General features: G+C 41.6%; 2 protein-coding genes across 5 annotated transcripts in view; both read right to left on the bottom strand.

Moving 5' to 3' along the window:
* Positions 1-2428: 2428 nt before the first annotated feature.
* On the bottom strand, positions 2429-11057 carry LOC137779011 (coiled-coil domain-containing protein 183-like). Of its 2 annotated transcripts, none has more exons than XM_068566442.1 (12): positions 10861-11057; positions 10279-10376; positions 9994-10161; positions 9219-9323; positions 8096-8209; positions 7099-7254; positions 6943-6991; positions 6111-6211; positions 5142-5302; positions 4664-4808; positions 4089-4214; positions 2429-2575 (listed from the first exon to the last, which is right to left on the bottom strand). In XM_068566442.1, exons 1-12 carry the CDS (start codon positions 10904-10906, stop codon positions 2522-2524), a joined length of 1323 nt encoding a protein of 440 aa, XP_068422543.1. In that variant the 5' UTR covers positions 10907-11057; the 3' UTR covers positions 2429-2521. The 2 variants fall into 2 exon arrangements, with proteins under 2 accessions (XP_068422543.1, XP_068422541.1); XM_068566440.1 differs by having other exon boundaries at positions 8096-8212; positions 10861-11056.
* A 683-nt stretch (positions 11058-11740) lies between these two features.
* lman2lb (lectin, mannose-binding 2-like b) overlaps positions 11741-22311 on the bottom strand; it is a 13088-nt gene continuing 2517 nt past the window's right edge. For 2 of the 3 annotated variants that reach the window (XR_011077034.1, XR_011077035.1), the window contains exons 3-9: positions 22017-22134; positions 21510-21592; positions 21034-21195; positions 20644-20758; positions 20052-20174; positions 18426-18760; positions 17704-18121 (exon numbers count right to left, since the gene is read on the bottom strand). Coding sequence is in view for 1 of the 3 variants with exons in the window: in XM_068566490.1 (XP_068422591.1) it covers positions 12194-12262; positions 13071-13154; positions 13382-13489; positions 13604-13714; positions 13967-14041; positions 14729-14917; positions 21034-21195; positions 21510-21592; positions 22017-22134 (999 nt within the window). In the remaining 2 variants the exon portion in view is untranslated. Of the gene's footprint in view, positions 12263-13070; positions 13155-13381; positions 13490-13603; positions 13715-13966; positions 14042-14728; positions 14918-17703; positions 18122-18425; positions 18761-20051; positions 20175-20643; positions 20759-21033; positions 21196-21509; positions 21593-22016; positions 22135-22311 lie in introns of those variants that run through there. The other variant, XM_068566490.1, reaches the window with a different exon arrangement.

Raw genomic sequence — 22311 nt, 5'->3', positions numbered from 1 at the left:
TACACAAATGGAAAGAAAGCGCTTCGTACATTCATATTAAATAAATGCTGAGCAGCCTCGGCAGTCTGCTATAAAAGCAACCAGAACAAATGGGAAAGGAACTTGATCTGGGCCAACGAGGAAGCAATAGTGATGCACAAGAAGAAGAACAAAGGATCGGACTCGAGTAATGCAGCCAGATGAGTAATGTAATGACAAAAAAGACAAAAAGTAAAAAGTCTTCCATTAAGAGAGGGAGTATTTTCTTTCTGGTGATGATTGAATTAAGGCAGGGTGTGATGGTGGTGAGGAAAGAACAGGTCATCCTGCACACTGATCCGGTTTCCTGTTGAGGGAACGGGCCTGGTCTGAACATGTCGGACGTCTCAAAGGAGGAGTGTTACATAAACACGTGCTGAAGCCAGAGGGATTCGCAGCTTTAACTGTGCAATGACCTACTTACCTGTGTGTGTGACCTGCTTCATTATCCGTTAAAGATGGATGAGCCAAGGCCCTGAGAAACCTGGAGAGGGAGAAAGTAGGAGGAGTGCCCAGATGAAGATGAGCAACGTAATTCACAGACACAGGTCGGCCACTGTTACGAATGAAATCGATGCTTTGGCCAAGCGGAGTTTAGCTGCAGCGCTAATTATATGTCTGGCTTTCATCTGTCTTCACGTGCAGTGAAAAGTAACACTGAATGTGTGACGTGGAAACGCCATCACATTAAAGTGAAACCTTTTTCATATGAGCATTACTTTACGTCAGCGCAATAAATTATTTTCCCTGGTTTGAGTCCGGATATGTTCTGGGAAGATAAACCATGTCACGTGTTAGCACACCGCGCTATGTGGATCGTGCTAACTGTTTCCTCTGTTTGAAGCTGCACGGTGATGCGTGAGGACATCGTGCTGCTTTTGTACTGGCTGGTAGGACGCGAGGTCTTTCAAAATACTAAACACTGCCAGGTGGCAGCTGCTCGCAGTCTAAAAGCTTTTTTAAAGGACAGTTCATCCCGAAATGAAATAGACATTTTTCCTTTCACCTGTAATACTATTTATCAATCTAGATTGATTCGGTATGAGCTGCCCAGTTCTGGAGAGTTTAATTGGGACAATAGAAAGACCTTGTTGTGAGCAGTTTCACTCAAAACAAATGTTCCTTTCTGCCCTGCACCCGCCAGTGTATTGCAGGCAGAAGGATCACGTGTCTTTTCGTGCTCGTAGTTTATATAAGCCAAAAAGCAATACTTTAAATACATTATCTCACTTTTTTAGATAGATAGTTTTTGCAGAGTATATTGTTCTAAAATGAAAAACATAGTTTTTTTTCCTTTTTTTTAAACATCTGTCTTTGAAGTGTCTTTTCCACATGCCTGTTGGTCTCCTTCCACTTCACAGCCTCTCTCCTGGCAACACCTCGTCTCTGCAGAAAACAAGTCACATCATGGCCTAGATCCATGCTGACGGCTGAGGTACACGCTGCAACAAGTGCGTTATAACCTTATTTCTCAAAAATATATTATGTGTACATCAAAATAAAAATAAACCCTAATTTTACCCTTCCATGATTTTATGACCTTGAAGCTATAGAACACAACTTCTCCACTGTGTCTGACAGTATCTCATATGTATTAAGATGCGTCTAAATCCCAACAGTTCTTTTGAAGTAAAGCTATTTGATGTCAATAAGTCTTCATTATGGAGACCCTTGCATAAGTAGGCTGTCTTATATTCCTGAAACACATTATAATCAACAAACAAGTGAAGTGTGTCAGTGGCGCATTTGTCTCTTTTCCATGTTTCTACAACCCATCGTGATAGTTCCCTACAGCAACTTGTTAACCTGAGCCAGGTCTACACAAGCCCTTCATTAGGTGAAATCATGAAAATGGAGAAATGTAACAACTGTATTGTCTTGAATAAAAGCTAACTTTGTATTTACTGTCGAGTAGGAATGTAGGATTTACTGTGACGCCACAACACGTCATCATCTACATGCACAGCTCATATGCAAATGTTTGACAAATCTTTGTGTTTGTGAGTGAAATACTGTTAACACTTAAACAGGTCCTCCATCTACACAACAAGATCTGTTCAGGATATTAAAATAAGTTTTATAGTCACACTGGCTCGCTCCATCACTTCCAGTCTAGCTGGGAATAAAACCAGTCTTTCCCCAAGTTAGATAAGCCTGTCTCTCTATGTCGGTAACACAATGCTCCCACCTAGCGGTCCCGTAGCTGCTCTGCGGTTTTAAATTGTCACCAAAGTGCGCCTTACTTACAGTTATACACATTGTGACTGTAAAACATAAACAATAAACAATCCCTCTTCAAGGAAAACCCTGTTCCAGTTATTCAGTCTAGAATATACTCTAAAAAATGAATTCCAGATTCTCTCTTTTATCAGCACCGGCTGAATTTGGATCTGTGACATCAAACAACCAGTGAACCAAAGCATTGCTGCCCTCTCCTTTATTTCATAAGCCGGATCACACCCGCTGTGAGGTCTGCGTCTCTACCGCTTCCTCACGGCGACTCTCAACGGCTTCTTCTGTGGCCCGAACTCGCTCCGCCTGCTGCCGCCGAGAGCGCCTGTGAGAACAGAGACACGTGGTCAGTGGCGGATGGAAGCATTGGATGCATTTCCTGACACATACGTTCTCTTTTTTCTGTAAAACGAGTTCAGGCCTCTATTTTACTACAGAGTACAATGTGTTCCATCAGCTTCTGAAGCCAGGGCCGTCACAGGGAGGATGCAAACCTGTGTAAACTTGACTTGCTAAACAACATGATTCACGATTTACATGCACGTGGTCGCTCTGGTTTTAACGCTTGCTTCTACAAGGGTACTGCCAGTTTCATATTTGTGCCCCCTCAGGTGAACGCTGAATAACAAAGGCAAAGTGCAAGGTGGAAGGCAGGCTGTGCACACAGACTGTGGGCATATACCTTCTATATGGGTCCATGTGTGCAGCCAGGAGGAGCTGAATAGAGATCAGTGGGTGTTATAATTATTTAATGCTCTCCTCAGCCACATTGCTGGTGTCATAGCTCGGAACCAGCTGTTTCTATCACAGTTAAATGGGATGACGGCAGCTTACAGATGGAAATAGTTAGATATGATTTTTATAGCATTTCAGCATTGTTGACTATTTATAGTGCCTCTGCCTGTTTGTCCTGAGTTTCCCTCCAACCCTTTGTCTCTTTTTTTCCTCCATCCTTCCGAACAGATTAAGCAGAAAAGGCTTATAGAAACACTTATCAAAAACTTACAACTGTACAAGTCAGTGGTTCTCAAATGGGGGTACGTGAGATTTAAACAAAATATATGTAAAAGTAACATCCATTCAGAAAAACATTTAAAATACTTAATTAATACATATTTAATCAAATATAGTGTAAGTGAATTGTATATATTCTATATTAAATCAAACACTGATTGCACAGCGCTGTGTATCACATCTTTTTCAATCAAGAATGCTTTGTGCTGGTTAGGAGGTATTGAGCGGAAAAATATTACAGGGGGATACATCATTGAAAAAAGATGAAGAACCACTGGTATATGTAACATGAAGATATATATATATATATATATATATATATATATATATATATATATATATATATATATATATATATATATATATATATATATATACATATATATATGTATGTATGTATGTATGTATATATATATGTATGTATGTATGTATGTATGTATGTATGTATGTATGTATATATATATATATATATATATATACATATATATATATATATATATATATATATATATATATATATATATATATATATATAAATTAATAATAATAATATAAAATATAATTTTTTTGACAATGGACAGGGAATTTAAACCAAATTTGATTTCCATGTCATGGGAGAGATACATATGAAATACACTTTTATAAATATTGTAAATCAATCTGTGGTAAAAGATAAAGCTTAGAGTCTGTGCAAAACCTGAGTATCTGGGTATCTAGAAAGCACAAGATATCATATACGACACGGTAACCTGCCTCACCCTTCAGAACGGTTGAGCTCAGGCCTAAATGTAAAGCATATGAAACGTGTTGGATCATTTTCGCACCTTCCTCTGGTCGAAGTCGCTGATCTCAGGTTCCGGCTCTGACGCTCTTTGCACTAATGTTGGCAGGTGGGCTCTGACTTCCCTCAGTCGGTCTGAGGAGTCAGCACTGGGCGTGCTGGGCATCCCCTGGAGGAGTGTGAAACAGATCTGTGAACAACAGGCGAACACGGACAGAGCTCTGCAGAGGGCTGGCTGTGGAGAACATTGTGCCTGCTCAGATCACGCCGCCAGCTCGGCTTGTCCCAATATGCTGCTTTGAGTTTGTAGCCCGCTAGCTACAGAAAGATCTTGGTAGAAAACAGCAAAAGAATTAACTGTTCCATTTTTTACTTTTAAACGGCAGTTCATAGACGTACACACACACACACACACACACACACACACACACACACACACACACACACACACACACACAAACATACATATGGGTTTGGGATGTGATAGTGCAGTGATAGGGCATTGCTTCATAACTACTGCATACGCCATGTGGCCCCTCTGGATCTGTCCATTCAAAGAGAGTAGACAAAGAGGCCCCCTTTAAACAGGACGATGAGGGGCAAGGTTTTGGTCCAGACCTCCATGGGGACGCAGCGCATGGTGAAGTAGAGGTTGTTGACCCCCCGCTCAACAGTGTCCAACAGGTCCTGGCACTGCTTCAGCTCGACCTGCAGTCGCTGAACATCGTCCACTTTCTGTTTCAGCTGGGCCTCCATTTCAACCCTAAACAAAAACAGAAAAAGATGGAGGTCTATAAGACTTTGCATCCACTAAATCTTTTTGATATTTTTGCTGAGAAAATTAGCTTAATCCACTACAAAATCAAATCCACTACCAATCGCTTGAACATACAGATTTAGTCGACTAACTCGTGCAGCTCTGTTTAAATGATACTGTAATGGGGTGGAAGATGGTGTTCCAAGTTAAAACCTGATGTGAGATGACTCAACTGGGCCTCACATTTTTTGCTCTCAACTAACACACATATCTTACAATTGGTGATTAAAAATTGAACACTATGGACGGTTTGACCAGCGGGTTCCTCTGTGTAGGTACCTTGTCATTGCGGGTTTGGCGCTGAACTGAAGTCTGGCGTGCTGGAGCTCCAGCTCAGCCAGGACTTCGGCCTCATGCTTGATCGTGTCCTTGTACTCGGTTATCTCAGTGAAGAGTTGCTCCTTGACGGCACGCTGTGACACCACTTTGTCGACCAGTTCCTATTAAAGGAGCAGTGTGTAGAAATGAGTGGCATATAGTGGTGAGCTTGCACATTGCATCAGACTGAATACCCGTACGCTCACAACGTCCTTTGACAAGCACGAGAACTACGGTGGCCTTTGGGTTTACGTTAAGAAGAAAGAGAAAAAAGCTCTAGAGCCAGTGTTTTGTGTTTGTCCTTTCTGGGCTACCCTACGGAAACATGAATACATGAAGAGTTATTATATTCCATTTCTGCCAATAAATCTCCTTAAATCCCACACACTGTTCCTTTAAGACAGACACGGTATGATAAAGCCAGACAACAGTGATTTAATTACGCTATAATATAATCGTAATGGTAAAACAAAAGCACCCAATTAATTAATTAATTAATTAAGGCCTCTATAAAGGACTGCTTTAGATAAATCGATGGATAGATAAATAGATAAATCCATTTGCAAAAATGGGAAATTACATATTTGTGCAGGTTTTTTGTGTGCGTATAATGACGTGTATAATGATCTTTATAGAGTCTCTTCACAAAGCCGGCCACCACCTTTCTACAGAAGCATAGAACCAACAAACCGAACTCTCTAGATAGGACCATTCACATTTTCACGTCGGTTATCATAGTTCCCAGCGGGCTTGTCAGGCAGGAGAAGCTTCAGTTAGTTGTAATCTGCGACCTCGCCGCTAGATGCCGCCAGATCGCTCACACTAGAGGTCCTTGCTGTTATTTTGTGTGCATGTAGCATACGGCGCTTTGACAGCGGAACCCGCTTCATTGTTAACACGTGTGCATGTGACTTGAATTGAATCGTCAACCTGCACATCAGTGTAGCCCAGAGCTTCTCTCAGAGCCTCCATATCCTCCACCAGCTCCAAGTCCGACTGAGAAGCACTGCAGGAGTCAAAACACTGATGATCTGCAGAGGCACAGAGAGCACACGTCAACACTTAAGCTGCTTGATGACATCACTTCATGCTTACAGTATTGTCATACACAGGGCTCATTTCGCTCCATGACACTGATGGACCAGTATTAGTGTTGATAATGTAGTCTTATCAAACTCCATCCTGGTGAAAAAAAGATAATAAAGGGCTGTGTATTATTACTGTGCCAAGTTAACTTTAAAATTGGAGCGATTGAAGGCATCCTGACTGCAAACAATACAAACTGGCATGGGACCAGGACAGCAGGGCTCTATAGCGAGAGATTAAAATCAGAACATCACTGGTACTCATCTACTGAGCATCAGTGATGATGGTGAGAAGAGGAACCTGAGAAGATAAAGATACTAGAATACTAAACCCACCAGAGCTACAACTTGTTCACCTGCTGCCGTCTGGAAAGAGATGCAGAAGTATCAGCTGCTGAGCCACCAGAGCAGCTTCTTTCCTCTCGCAGTGAGACTCTTTAATTGTCAAATGTAAAACCCTTTTAACCCCTGTGACAACTTGTAAAGGCGGGATGAGTCGGAAACCGTTTCCTGTGAATAAAGATTATTCTCAATTGCAGAGACCTTTAAAGTGCATGGTAAGCCACGACTACAGCAGACGATTGGTGACGATTGGTTTACAACCTGCAGCAGCAGAGCGTGACTACAGTGACAGCCCGTTGCAGAAAAGTTTGATTTGTTGCTCTACAGTACAATACCTGAGAATGAAACTGAGTGTGCTTCTATGTCTTCTTCTTCTTTGATTTCCTGCATGAGAAAAAATGAGAACCAGAAACAATAACTTTTTCCTTTACAAATTGATTCATCTCATTCATCTTCAACATTTATCACATTAGTTACTTTTCCTTTCTCACCTCCTGTTTCTGCCTGCTCTGCCCTGTAGAGATGGGAGGCTCGAGTGACTCCATTTGCCATTTCAGCTCCTTTTCCTCTGCCCTCAGTTTGCAAAGCTCATTCTCCATTTCTTTTTTCATCCTCATTGTCCCGTCTTCCATCTGAACCATGTTGCTCTGATGGGTCAGAGAGAAAGACAAGAGCAAAAAGGGTTGCATTTTAAATCTTCGAAAGACCCAAGGCAGCTTTGAGAAATGGGTTGATTTGAGGAAATGTAGAGCGCCGCAAACATTCGTAGTGAGTTCTTTCAACAACAGCTCTGCTTGTTGTGACAGCTTGCCAGATTTCTGATTTGATGCATTATATAAAAAGAGGTTACATACATACATACATACATACATACATACATACATACATACATACATACATACATACATACATACATACATACATACATACATACATAGATACATACATATTAGTTGCAGGGACAAGAGGTGGTGTGAAGTGGCTCGGCTTAAGTCTTGACTGCTTGTGAAGTTTACAGTGGTTTTGGAACGCAAGGAAAATCATCTGTTTTAACAGCCAATCAGCTCGTAGCAAAGTAAGACGGTCATGTCAGCTACGAACTGTAACTGGTATCAGACTGCAAAATGTACCAGCATTTGTTTACCACTGACTTGATTCTCAGGAGAACTTCATTGTCAACAGAGTAGAGATTCTTTTGTCTTTCCGGAGGCTTTACGAGATGGTTTCTCATTGCATTGTGGTTTTCCTGACAACAAGTGTCAGAAAGAGGCTATAAACTGTAATCCATGTCACACACCATAATAAAGACACTTGTTAGGGCCACGAGATAAGATGCAGCTGAACTGGTGAAAATGATGGAATTCATACAAACATACAATGAAGAGAAAGTGCATCTCGTTTCTACTGCAGACCCAGTGGAGGTTTTGTAAGTCTCCTGCCAGCAGTCTGGAGTCTGGCCAGCTGGGTCTTGTGGTGGTGAAGTCTTACCAGTGTGCTGTCAGCTGCTGCTGACCGGAACTGTTTGGTTGCTCTGTCCACCTCCGCCTGTCCAGCAGCAAGGGCCTGCTGTTTCTGTTCCAGGACCACGAACATACCCCGGACCTCCTGACCACATGACAGACCAGAAGCATCCACTGAACCAGATGCTGCTTTTGTATCGACATGTTACGCATCTATTTGTTTGTATTTCTGCTCATCATGTGGTAGTAGACGACTGACAGCTGTGATAATAGTAGTTTATATATACTGTGTATAGTAGTAGCACATTTATTTAAGTTAATGCATTTTATTGTGCGTAGAAGGAGGTCAGACTTTACTGAAGAAACACAAAAACATAATTGCTTTCTCAACCCTCTTGGCATGAAGGAGGATCCTATCGGACTGGAAGTCCCCTCGCACTCCCAGTTCCTCCATGTGGTTAAAGAACCTGGTGTTCTTTTTTAAATTTGAGAAAATCAAGTTCTCGCTGCGGCGACAGCCTGAGAAATTAAAATCTACTTGAGGTCCGATCATACGATACTTGGATAAATTCAAGACTCTCTCATTAGATTCATAAACCATTTTTGTGTCCTTGGGCGGTTTTAGTTTTTATTTAGTTATCTTGACGCTGTTTTAGGAATTAATAATAGCTATAACTTTAAATTTCTAAAACTCATACTGGTTTCTATTTGTCTGTAATACCCTTCCACACCATTTTTACTTGAGCTATATTAATACTTTAATGTGCTATTTGACAATTGAAGCAGTGCAATTTGTTCTGTGTTAGGGGGGAGACAATAAAAAATGACACATGCAATTTATAACTGTGTACTCTGCTTTTGAGAATTAACACAATTTACACAAAAAGTGATTTATTCTGCCCCTTTTTTAATGATAGTTTTTAATGATGTATTCTTGTTGGCGCTAATGCAATCTTTTATCAGTTCAGTGTACTTGTATTGAAGCAGCAATAGAACTCCCAGATGTTTAGTTTGATTATTTATGCCAAAAACGAAAAATAATGTATTATACTTTTTAGTATATACTGCACATGTATCTGTATTGATGAGCTGATATTGATTTAATCCTTCTAAAACCTCCTGCTTGGTTGACAGTGTGTCAAACAGCTCACCTGCTGCAGGTGTTCATGAATGTGTTCATAGGCCGTCTGGATTTCCGTAGCCTCTATGATCTTCATCTTTATCTTGTCTCTGTTGTTCTCCAGCTTTCGCATGCGCTGACATTAGAAAATTTAGAAGAAAAAAAATATAGTAATCAATCAATGGCATGACAGGATGATATGCTACAACTTGAACTTAAAGTTTTAGTGGATCTATTTTTACACAACATCTGTGTTCAAACCGCTTGTGAAACATTTTTACCATAAATAGCATAAATAAATACTGTATATCAAAGCTGGAGAGTGGAACATTTGTCTCCGCCCACAAACAGTGAGGGTAATTACCATATGGCAGAGGCCACGTCAGAGGCCATAGCAACGGCGCTCCAGCCATCTGGAGAGGATGCTCAAGATAAAAAAAGAAACTCCTGTACTCCAGCTTAAAGGCCCCCATTAAAACTGACACACCATTCACAATTACACTAGTATCTGCTAAATAACACTGGAACAACAATGTACTTACATGAAACTGCAATGAGCATCTCAAGCACATTCTGCTGAGATTTGCCTGAGCAAGTCCAAAACTCCAGCCTCAGAGGGAGAGAGTGTGGGTGTCTGGGTAAGTGCTATGTCAGATGCAGTAATTATGTTAGGACTATGTGTACGCACTAGAGAGCAAGTTGTGTGCACGCATTTGTATGTTAATGATGGACCAAACGACAGCGTATGGAATATATTCCACTTGTCAAATGAGTGTTCGGCGGCATATCCTCGGATGCACGTTTACCTGCTTGTACGAGTCTTCATCGTTGGGGCTCGTTGGCTGGAACTCCTTTGCTTTCAGTGTCTCCTGCAGTCGCTTCAACTTGGCCTCCTCTTCATTGACAGCAAACGTTAGTCGGTTGTGCTCATTGGTCAGGACATGCCACCTCCACTTCTCATGTCTCATTCTTTTCTGTACGACGGGAAAATAAACAGAATAGTATTACATTCAATTTTCAAAACTCTTGTATGCTAAAGGCAGTTTAAAGTATTGTTTAGCAAAAAGGGTAAACATTAAAGCAAGCTTCACCTCCAGAGGAAGTCCAGGCTTGGATGTTGGCTTTGGTCTTGTAGTGGGTTGGTCATAGCTGTCCCGCGCCTTTGCTGAACTTTCCTCCGTCTGTTTCTCTGGAAATGTAAATGGGGCTCCATTAAAGATTAATGCACTGTAAATATTTAGTGTACTCATAAAGTGTGTTGCTACAATTTGCCAACTTTTAGCAAGACTTAACGTTCATGCCTTCGCTCCAACATGTTTTTTCTGCAACGACAATATTTTCTGCAACGACTGAGCTTATGGAGGATGAGCTAACTTTACGCTAATGTCATTTTGATAACAATAACGTTATGTATAAATTTGTTGAGCTAAAGCAACTATCTGTAACACAGCTAACCCCAGTTGTTTGTTTCTTTATGATCTTTTGTGATAGTTAACTAGGAAGGTTAGCCAAGTTAACGCTAACCTAGGTAGTTAACCTATCACAACCTATTTATTGTCTTTTACAGTGGACTCTTCCAAAAAATTTGCTAATAAAAACAAGCTAGTGGTTATTCATGCTATCTGTGCTAACTAGCTTAGTTAGTAACTTATAAGATATAACTTTTTAAATACCTGAGGTTTTGATTTGACGCAGAGTTGGAGTCCCTGAATCTTTCATCTTTGTAATGTCAGTCAAATTACAATCAGCTTGTTTGTATATGTTATGTCAGATGATGTTATGTCAGATAATTTGGCTAGCTGTTACTTTGAGGCGTAAAGCTGCTGAAGTGAATACATTTGTATCCAAATGCGCTCAATGTTTTGATAGCTAACGTTATGGTTTCAGGACTGTTGCCTCCCTCCTGTTCCACTGGTTACTGTTGCTATGCCTGTTCTGCATTCAGGCAATGTTTTACCGTCTTTTTTGAACATTCAGTTTTTGCCTTCAGACCTAGGTGGCTAACTAATAATGCTAAAGTTAGCCCATGCGTTAGTCTCACATGTAAGTTGATGAGGCTGAGCTTTAAAAGACACAGTTTCTGAACACAGGATGTGTGCGTTTCTCCATGGATTGAGAGGGTCGAGACTTTCACTGTATTTATAAACCCCATACATAGACCCTTATTTAGAACAACAATAACATGTAAAGCTCCTCCTTTTTTATAATATATGGTACCTTTAATGTTCCAGCTGACTCATTTTAACGTCAGAACAATTGAGTTACAAGCGCATATTTTATTTAGACTGATTTGACAAGAGTGTTCTGAGTTTCTTACAAGTAACAGAAAACAGGGACGCAGTTCTCTGCAACTACAAATTCAGCTCAGCCAAATACTAAAAACAACAACTTCTTACGTAAGGGTGGCCTGTCGTCCAAGCTCGGACTTACAGACCAAAGACTGAACACAGCAAAAACACATTGGACAAATGGAAAAAGCTGTTTTTTAATTAGCATTCGCGCTGGTTTATTAGCAGAGTATTTACAAGTTTAAAAGGCTATATTTTTTCCAGTTACTCAAAACAAGTGAAAGCATAACATAAAATAAAAAGGAAAGGAAAATATTGAAAACCAAAAGTGAATGAGGTTAAATAATAATTACTGGCATGTTCATGGGGTGTTCATAATCCATGTCGGATTTGTTTAGCTCTAGTCTGTCTAAGTCAAGTTCAAAATTGTTTAAAGTCCCACAAACAGGCAGGGCAGGCGTCCAAAGCGGCGCACCTCATCCAGTCAAGCCCTCAATGGGGAAACAGATCTCTTGGGGTCTTTGTGGATTAAGACAGGGTTCATGTAATCACATCATGCCCCATCTAATGAATGTCTGCTTTGTTCCTAGTCAAAGACCCACTGCTTTTTCTCCTGCTGGCTCATTTTTTATCATTGGGTACTTGATACAGATTAATAAAAAGTTGATACAGAAAAGCAACTATTGACGTACACGAAGTCCGTTTCTTTGGCCCTTATTCACTTGTAACCCAGTCCGTGTCGACTGAAGTAACAAAAGAGAGGGACGGTGATGGACAGACAAATAAACTGAAAAAAGAAAACAAGAAAAGAAAATACAGTTAATCTATGAAACAATGTTTTCAGACACAAACACATAAACACTGATTAGACAAACTAACAAAGGACATAACTTACATTGTAAAACCAACTAATTCCAGCTGTGATTTACAGAATATAAGCCATTGTGCAAGAATGACATCTGAGGCTGCTCGTATCAATATTATTATATTAACAAGAAATTACTCAGCCTCAGCTCTACCGAGCATGAGCAGCTTTCACACTTTACACAACACAACTTTACTTTGGTTCTCTCTCGTCACTCTAATCAACATCCCTTTGGCAAAAAGGGATGTAATAAACTCTCTGTTCACATCCTGCCTCGCACAAAAATGCAGACGGACACAGTTAGAAGCGAGCTGGCGTACAAAGTGAAGCATTTAGCAGCTAAAGAGACAGAGTGGTGAGCAGGGTCGACCTTCAATCAGAGGATCAGCGGTTCAATCCCTGGCTCCACTAGCATCTTTCCATTTGTCCGTGAGCAAGACAATGAACCCCAAAATGTCTTCGGTAGCTGTGCCTACACTGTGTGAATGTGTGTATGAATGTTAGCTACTCCTGATGGACACCTTAGCCCCTTAGCCCCTCCCATCAGTGTGTGGATGGGTAAATGATGACAATTAGTGCCTAATTTAAATGAATACTTCTCTCATACACAAAAAGGCATTCAGCTGTTTCTAGCCCAAGATGTACAGAGCTCCTGGCCTGCAACCTGCCGTTCATCGTAACGACCGAGCCAAGAGGTTGAATTTTCTCATAGCAAGGAAAAACAGGATACCTGCAGGATGAACATCGTGACGACGCCCGCGCCCGTGCTACGATAGTTTCTGGAAAACCATTCCCTCAGTTTCACGAGACAACCCTAGAAGACAAAAACATCTACGGTTATCCTGTCTCCATACGTGCACGTTTACAGTGTTTAGAGTTACAGCAAGAAATAAAACGCCACGAATAGACAAGAGTCCTGGAGAGAACAGAAATATGGACGGAGGCTCAAGGACACTTGTTAAAAAGAATGTTTGACTGCACATTATTCATTTCCATTACGTAAACCCACTGTTCATGCCCTGATAATACAGTAGAAGTAACCTCTTGCCAGTCTGTGTGGATAAGGGTGTCACAGGGGTCCTCCCTACAACAGGAGATTGGGACGTCACCTTTCCAGTCTGTCACACCATGAACTCCACAGCACCTAAACTGTGCAACAAAAAAAACATACTTCAGTGGAATGAACATAGATTTCAGTGATTGACTCATTAGTAGCGCCGGGGGGAATTTTAGGCGGATGAAGCAGAGTGGCAGATCGAATACCAGGTGCTGGACAGCATCAAAGTCCTCTCTAATGGTCGTGTTGTTTTCTGGACCAGACTGTCTGTAGATCTCCAGGCTTCGCATCAGGTCTTCCTCAAAGTATGTGTCAATCTGCACGACAAACAAGGAAAGACACATTACATGTACTAAGCCGGCAGTGACGAGGTTAAAACAATTGTATTGCTTGGGCTTTGTTTTCCTTCTTCCACTCCATGTTCTTTTGGAGAATTACATTTTTTGTACAATATACATATATACATATCATAATCAGTATACATCCTCACTTACAGTATAAATTAAATAAAATCCTCACCTACAGTATAAATCAGCTTCTATGAATGTATTGTGCATAAAGCGTCCTACCTCTCTGCTGTAGACTAGGAACACACAAGCCATGGCCAACTCCACCAGCATCAGGATGAACAGCAGGACGAAGAACTGTCGGTGCAAATCACTTTCAAACATGAGTGAGTTTGTAGTCAGAGTTGGGACAGACAAACATGCAGCAGCGAGGATGTGAGTCTAGGGGCCAATCCTCTATCAGCTTATCCAATACATCACCTTATCATATATTTTATCATATTACATCCACGCTATACAGAAACGTTAACAACGCAGGTCACGTGCTACGACCAACTGAATATAAGAAGAGACCGCCATTGTATCAACCTGTCAATCCCAAGGTAGCCCCGCCCTAAAGCATCTTATGGTCTGTTTGACTCTAAATGTGCATAATTTACAAAATGGACATCATGCTGTATTGAAGAAGACTTGACTTGATTTAGACCATAAACTAATGTTTATTGAGGGAATAAATCAAGAGAGAAGTCACTTTCTCATAGACTTCTGTACAATCTGACTTCTTTTTGCAATAGGAGTCGCCCCCTGATGGTCAGTAGAGAGAATGCAAGACACTTCCTCATTGGCTTCACTTTCCAGAACCTGGTCGATACCCAATTTGTAACTCTTTTTTTTATTATTTGATTGGTACGAGGCATTGGCTCAGGTTCCGGGATCGCCAAAAACAAATATTAGAATGTCTCCATTGTCTGATCTGTGCTCATGTTTTTAGAATAATTAACCCATAAACTAAACATTCACTCTTTAATCCCGCCTCATACTCACATTGATGAGCATGCAGCGGTTCTCCTTCATGCCGCCGAACACTCCGAGGTAACACACGCAGGTCACGATGGTGCCGGTGACCACCAAGGTGTTGGCGGGGAAGATGGGCCAGAAGGTGGTGATGAGGGAGGCGAACTTGGAGTGAATCATCTGGAACTCCCCGAGGGCCACCACGAAGGCTGCGCACAGCTTCAACGCGCACAGGAGACACAGCCCACGTTATTATTCTGGATATGAAATTTGGGTTGACTGCACTATGAAACATTCAAACCTCCAAATGAACTCCACTAGAAAACCTCTGCAAGTCATTTTCTGCTAGCGGATCACCCTACCAGTCACACATTAAGTTAGGATACAATTTACTGTATTATTATTATTATTATTATTATTATTATTACTAAATCTTTTCATACGACGGGCTGCACGGTCACCTCACAAGAGTTCAGCTGGGACCGGCACCCTGACTGGGATAAGCGGTTTGGATAATGGAATAGAACTTTACAACATTTCATTTAATTACTTTCTCACCTCAAGCTGGCTGAGGTTTTCCCGCGTCCAGCCCCGAGATGCGCAGCTATAGGCCGACACTGCCTACATCTTATTATACATTGAGCTCCTCTCTCCTTCTCTCTCCTTTTTTTTATGAATATATGTCCAATTAATGCACATCACTCACTGTAGTCTTTGTGCTTTCTATCCTCATAGGTTTCTATAGATTATGGTTTTATCTGGACCCTAGTCCTGATTCTTGCAAAGGTCTTGCCTGACACCCTATTATTATTACTAGCCGCAATACTATTACTTTTAGCGATACCATTAACATTTGTATTATTACTATTATTATTCTATTATAGCCACTGCTGGTGTTCCTATTAGTAACTAATAATAACTCTTTTCTATTGCACTTCAGTCCATCCTGACAGAGGAATCCTTTTCTTATGAGGTTTCTTTCTTTTTTTTCTCCCCGTTAAAACAGATTTTTTTGGGGGGTTGGGGCGTTCCTGTTCCAATGTGAGGGTCGCGGGACAGAGGATGTCTTGTGTTGAGCTATACAAAGTAAATTAAATTGAACCGGGTAACTACCTTATGCCCCTGCTTAAACCACCTACCCAACAGAGGAAGTTGAGACTTATTATCAAAGTCTTCAAGCGGTTCACACAGGAGCGGTTCATCCTTCCTGTGTCAGTCTGTCGTCTTCTGTGAAAGAAATACAAAGTCAAATCTGCAAGAGTCCACGAATTGGGGTCGATTATAAAACACTCCACAGTTACATAAAGAATCACATATTTGAGATGGAACAGGTGATGCTGCTGCTCGCGGTGGCAGAGTGTTTACAGGACACAAGTGTTTGATATGGCAACACTGGGCCACTGGTGACCTATTCAGGCTGCAGTTATTCATTAGGACCAGCTCTTATCTCCAGATTAACCATTTGTTGCAAGTTTGTAGCTAAACATCCAAGAATGGGTTTTGTGTTAACGCGGGTAAGCACAGCCACCTGTGACGTACAGTCATTATAGCAAGTCAATGTTTGATTTGATTTTCTCTACGTCGATACTTTTATAACAATAGCAATATTGTGTCGACCTTTATTACTGAATTTATATAGTTGTTTGTCTTCTTTTCTTTACAAATAAAAGTTATTTTAAACAATCATGTCAATCTTTAGTTTGTGATTACTGCGATTACCTCATCCATCATAATAACAGTGATTAAATATCCGAGTACTTACCTTGATCTACACTGTAGCCAGCAGTATTTCCAGTGGGAGATGCAGTGAGCGGTACGTTGGTGTTGCTCTTAACATTCCAGAGTCCTGTGATGACAGACGGGTATGAGGAGGAAAAGACACGAGGAGGAAGAGGAGGAGGAGGAGGAGGAAAGACGACCGAGGCTCTGTCTACGCCCCTGCTGTTAGAAACATCTACATGAGCCACTCTTAAGAGGAGGAGCCTCCGCGCTGGACTGTGACAGTAACAAGGAGTTGCTGAGAGATGGTGACTTCTCACTCAATATATATATTTTTTTTGATAAAATGCACAGACATATGAGGATCAATATTCCTGTGTTTCATATCGATATCGCCATAGTTTACTTTGCACATCTCAGCAACTGTTTCCTCAAGAGAGAGAGAGAGAGAGAGAGAGAGAGAGAGAGAGAGAGAGAGAGAGAGAGAGAGACCAACAGGAGCATAGATCCTTAACATGTGGAAATAGGGACAAGTATATAATCACAGCCAAAAGATTTCCCCTAAATCTGAAACCTCCAGTTTTAACAATTTGAACTTTTAAGGTGTAATAATAATAATAATAATAATAATAATAATAGCATTTATGATGTATTCATTAAAAACAGTCATGGAAAGAGACACGAAAAATACATGACCACAAAAGTAAACCAAATTAGATTTTTTTTTTTACTGGAAAATAAAACGACACAGCACATGAGCTCTTCACTCATTTCGGTTTTCACAAGAGGGGTTTTGATCAGAACATTGAAATTGGCTTAACAATATTTAAATAATTCACTACATGAATGGTGAAAGGATCGATGACAACGAAGAGCTTGAAGTACAGTAAAGAAAAATAGCAGTAAACCTTTCAGGAGGACAGCAGCGTCTCCACTTGTGTGACTTTACATCGGCGCACCTAATGCTGCGACACAGATCACACCTAGTAGTTGTTTTTTCCTTTTTAATTAAACGCCGTGAGCGTGAAGTTCGTCAAAAATCTCACATTAGACGATGGCTAATGTGTCAAAAGACACATTAGTTATCGTCCCAAGTTGCAACATGGGCATAATTAACCAATATGTAGTCTGGATGTTACATGGCGGGGCACATCGGGACAGAGTGCACTCAAGAGGGCTTTCACTTTCGAACTCTTCTCCCAGCTGTGTTAGATAGCAGCGCCCTCTAGAGCTGAAGTCTAACGTAACACGATCACAGGTGAATTAATTGATGAAATCACAACATGTTTGTTTAAAATTCAGTGCCACAGAAAAAGTTTATTCTCGTGAACATAAAAAAATAAAAAATTAAAACTGGTGCTCAGTGGCAACAGATGTTGGATAAACCTAGACATCATCGTATTACAACAGAGAACTGTCAGCAACTCTGGAAAGGAAATAAAAGAGGAGCTTGAACCTCGCAGTAAGGACTGGAAACGCAGTGAGAGCTTGTCTTTAACAGGCCAAGGGAGGCACTGGGAACAAAAAGTCTTTTTTCACAGCATGGAGCACGGCGCTTCTTTAGCCGCGCATCCAGTCGGTGTCCCTGGCTCCTCGGGAGCTCTCAGAGACAGCTTGACTGTTCATTAGTGCAGACGAGAAGAAGTCTACGGGGATCTACGGTTTGATCGGTCCTCACAGGCGATCCAATCCAGATGTACAAAGCTGCACAACAGCAGCACCAAGTGGCAGAGAGAGGAAACCACGTCACAAAATCCAGTAAGAAAACATGAAACATCAGTAAACTACACACAGCAGCTCGAAGCTTTTTGTTCATCTTTTTCTGTCATATTTGATCTATAGTGGCTCAGTTAGTGCAGCAGTTGCAGACCCAGTGTGTTTTCAGTTGATGAGCATTCAAATTATATTTTTTTACATAAGAAATTACATTTAAGCATCTTATCTACCTTCCATCACACACTCACACACTCACACACAGAGAAAAAAGAATGTTTTACATCTGGCTCACCTATACATCTCGGGACGACTAGGTTCTTGTGGCTCTGGGCTTCAGACCCATGAGGTTTGTTGGTTCGATTGTATGGTTCAGTAAAGCTACGGCAGTCTTCACGTTGTTGTGATGCGTGTTGATTAGGAAGCAACACATTCTTTAAAAAAAAAGAAAAGAAAAGAAAAACAGGTGGAAACGGACGCTCTCTTGTCAATAAAAGCGTTTGCGTCTGTTTTCTTTCCAGCGGCTGTACACGGTCAGCCCCACCACGGCCAGCACGCCAAGGCCCAGGACGGAGAAGAGGAGGGTGATGAAGTACTGCACTCCGCTCATCTCTTCCTCCTGGACTTCCACTGCAGAGCAAGAGGGAGTTGTAAGCAGACACATCGGGGGAGCAGTGTACATTTACACAACAACCTTGTGAAGAGGGATTTATTTGGTTTGTGAGGCCTTGTTGTGTTACTGTCCTCTGTGGTGTTTTTTTATATTCATTTATACATATGTAATGACTTCAGATTGAGCACATTTTTAATCTAGAAGGTTGAATATTAACCCAAAACATATTGCTTATATTATAGACGAGCCATTTGAAACCTGAAAAATGATTAGTAACTAAATCGTATTTCACCTATGAAATCAATGCGCTGTGGTCAACCGGTGAGCGTTGTGCCTCACGGTTAATACCGTCATTATCTATACAGATGGTTGACTCAGTGAACTAGCTGGCGTTAGCCTGCTTCGTCCACTCGTAGCATGCCGGATCGCTAACTTTAAAATATAGCTTACGTACTCGCTTGCTAATTTCAGTGTACTGCCGGCTAACCTGCGGGGTCAGCAGAGAACCAGACGCATCGCTGAACCGAGGCACTGCTTCAGAGAGGCGGGGGAGGCAGACGGGGAGAGCGTGACGAGGTGGAAGTGAGTCAGGAGAAGCTCACGGGTTCAGATCAAAAGTCCTCCACAGAGACCGAGACCACGCCATCGTGTAATTTAAACGTGCACATTACTGAAATAATAATATGTTCAACCAACTGGGATTACTGCTGCAGACAAGCGAGGCCAGCACATATTAAACACCAGACATCGCTATGTGGTAAAAGTGAGTTTTTTGTATTCTTCAAATAACTTCAATCACATTCTGTTTACTCGTGAGGGGAGTGATACAGTCTGAGCAAACACCTGATGTCAATGTCTAATCTCATCATATTTGCCAGCCTAAACTTTCAAAGGCGTATATTTCTGGGTAAATGATGCTTCCAACGGGAATATTGAAGCTTATTACTTCCCAGTGACTGGACTCCATACTTAGATCTCCAAACTTATCTAGCGCCACAGTGGCCAAACACAGTAACAGCTAATCTTTATTGGGACTTACACAAAGAAAGCTTTGTAACTGAGCAACTTTTATAGTTTTATGGCTTTTGGAAGTCTTCCAAAGAAATAGGTAGACTCATGAAAACAAATCTTGGAATTAGTAGCGACGGGGATATTCAAGGACAACTGTATTGAATTGAGCCGTTTATGAGCTCCTAAAATAAGTCAATACTCTTAGGGAGAAATGGTGACCTCAGAGGAAGCAGAGAGAGAGAGAGAGAGAGAGAGCGAGAGAGTGTGTGATTGTGACTGTGTGTGTGTGGTATCTACCTTGGAACTGCTTCATGTTGTCCACTTTAGGGATGGTGACCTCCTCTTTATCCTCCTCAACCTCCTCTGGAGTCCTCTCCACGGTCAGCTGGTACAGCTTCATGGAGATGAGGTCATGGTTATCTAGATTAACAGAGCAGTGGTAACATCAGTGGTAAATCGTTCAATGTCTAGTACTTGTACTTCATTCTGGTCTTTTACTTCAACACTACAGGTCTCTGCTGCATGTCATTCACCCATTCATACGCCAAAGGCACAGCCTGCGGAGCAATTTTGGTGTCAAGTGTCTTGCCCATCGACACGGTTTTGAGCCGGAAATCAAACCGCTGTTGTCCTTATTGAAAGTTTTGAATCTCATCTGCCAACTCTACAGAACCGTTGTGGTATTTTTTAAACCCACAAAACCAGCCTGAAAATTATGAGAATTTGAAACGGTCACATGAAGGTTGGAGCTGGCCAATGCTATATTATGATTGGTCAGCCAGTGTCCAAGGGCGGGACATAGCGAAGGGTCCATTTTTCAAAAGATATCTTATCAAGTTAAATTTACTGAACAGAATCAAACAGAGGCTCCCCTCATGAGAGTCCATACCCGACAGGTCTCCGGTGGCTGAGGAGGCGCCGAAGAAGTAGCCTGAAGGCAGCCGCAGCCCTGTGATGTCAGCGCAGTCTTTCCATTCCTGCTTGCCGTCAACATCCACCATGAGCTGGAGGGCAGAGAGAGGCTCTGTGTGAGTCATGACAACAAATACTAGAACACCAGAACACTAGAACACTTTTGAAACTTTGACATTTTCATGATTTTGATTAATGGTAATATTTTCAATATTTAATACCATCATTAGCATCCTGCTCTGAAGCCTTTTGTATTGTATGGGCCCCTAAGTCATGTTTTCCCCCCTTTAACACATGACTATGTATATAAAAAAGAAATGATGAAAATAAACGGTTTCAATCCCACCATAACGGGAGAGTTTCATACCGTGAGCCTGTTTTTGGCATATCTGACGCGGAGAAACGTGTCGTAGATTGCGTTGCGCGTCGCAGCCGTGCATCCTCCGAGATCAGTGGGCCGCCCGTCGAACTCGTGGTTGTAGGACAGAGACCCGTTCCCCAACATCACAGACACGTACGGGAACATCCTCTGTGAGGAAGACGGGGAAAAGTGAACACACAACACTGTGGATACGGCTACAAAGTGCACAGTCAGCGGTTGTCTCTGTTGCACCAAAGTGAAAGTGAAATGAAAACGCATGCATGTGATGAGACAGCGGTCGAAGGTAATGAAAGAACATTCGCTGCCCGTGGGACAAATGGCTGCTTCTTAATGCTACCTGAGTTCCAGGCTTTGTCTTCTGCGCATTCGAGAGGGTTGCAGAGGAAAAAATATGACACACTTTTGAGATACATTTTAACACCGCAAACCAAACCCCACTCACGCTACCAACTGTCACTCACGTCAAGGCTTTGTTCAGAATTGGAGTATGTGTCCACGAATATTCCGATTCCAGTGAACTGGTCCATGTTGCCAAACACAGGACCTGCGAAGACAAGGTAAGGTGCATCAGGGCGTTTCCTCACTGCAGGCAGCCCAGAATGTTCGTAGTTACATTACCAAGGAGGCTTATATGTGTTAATAGTTAAATAAATAGTTGGTGTTCAAGCTATTTGGGCATTATTTAGATAAATAATAAAAGTCCAAAGTTGCATAGAATTACATAGTTTTAAGACAATTTTCTTTTCATTCTTCGCCCCTCTTCCGAGTCTTTGTACAGGATATACAGAGAAAAAATGTTATATCATCTGAAATTTGCAGAAGCACACCTGAGCCGGCTCTTAACACTAAGCTTTGTAAAATATGCCTCCCCCCCACCTCCTCCCCTCGTCACAACAAATGATTCGAAGCACCTGTTCCTCGTCCACTGTACTGGACGTGACACCCCGGGGGGTTCAGTGTCTACCTACCATTCTGCATGCGATCTTTGGTTAACCAGAAAGCCATGCCGTCCCCATTCAAATTCTTCTTTCCCGTGCCGTGGATTTTAAATTGCACTATGAGCTCCCAATCCCGCACGATGAGGGGCTGGAAAGCAACAGAATGTACAAAATGAAGACAAGCAGGTTATTCTGGTGCCATTGCGTTGTATGGACGTAAGACTTTGTCAAAAGAGTTGAGTAACAGACCGAACTGGAAACAGGCTAAACTTGTGGAACTTTTATATATCAAGGTCGTGTTAAGTCGGCAGGCCGATGTGTTCTA

Source organism: Clinocottus analis, unplaced genomic scaffold (assembly GCF_023055335.1).
Source record: "Clinocottus analis isolate CAN_PGR_092001 unplaced genomic scaffold, fCliAna1.0.p SCAF_7, whole genome shotgun sequence".
Lineage (NCBI taxonomy): Eukaryota > Metazoa > Chordata > Actinopteri > Perciformes > Cottidae > Clinocottus > Clinocottus analis.
Note: the sequence above shows the minus strand (reverse complement) of the source record. Positions and strands in the feature narration are given on the sequence as shown.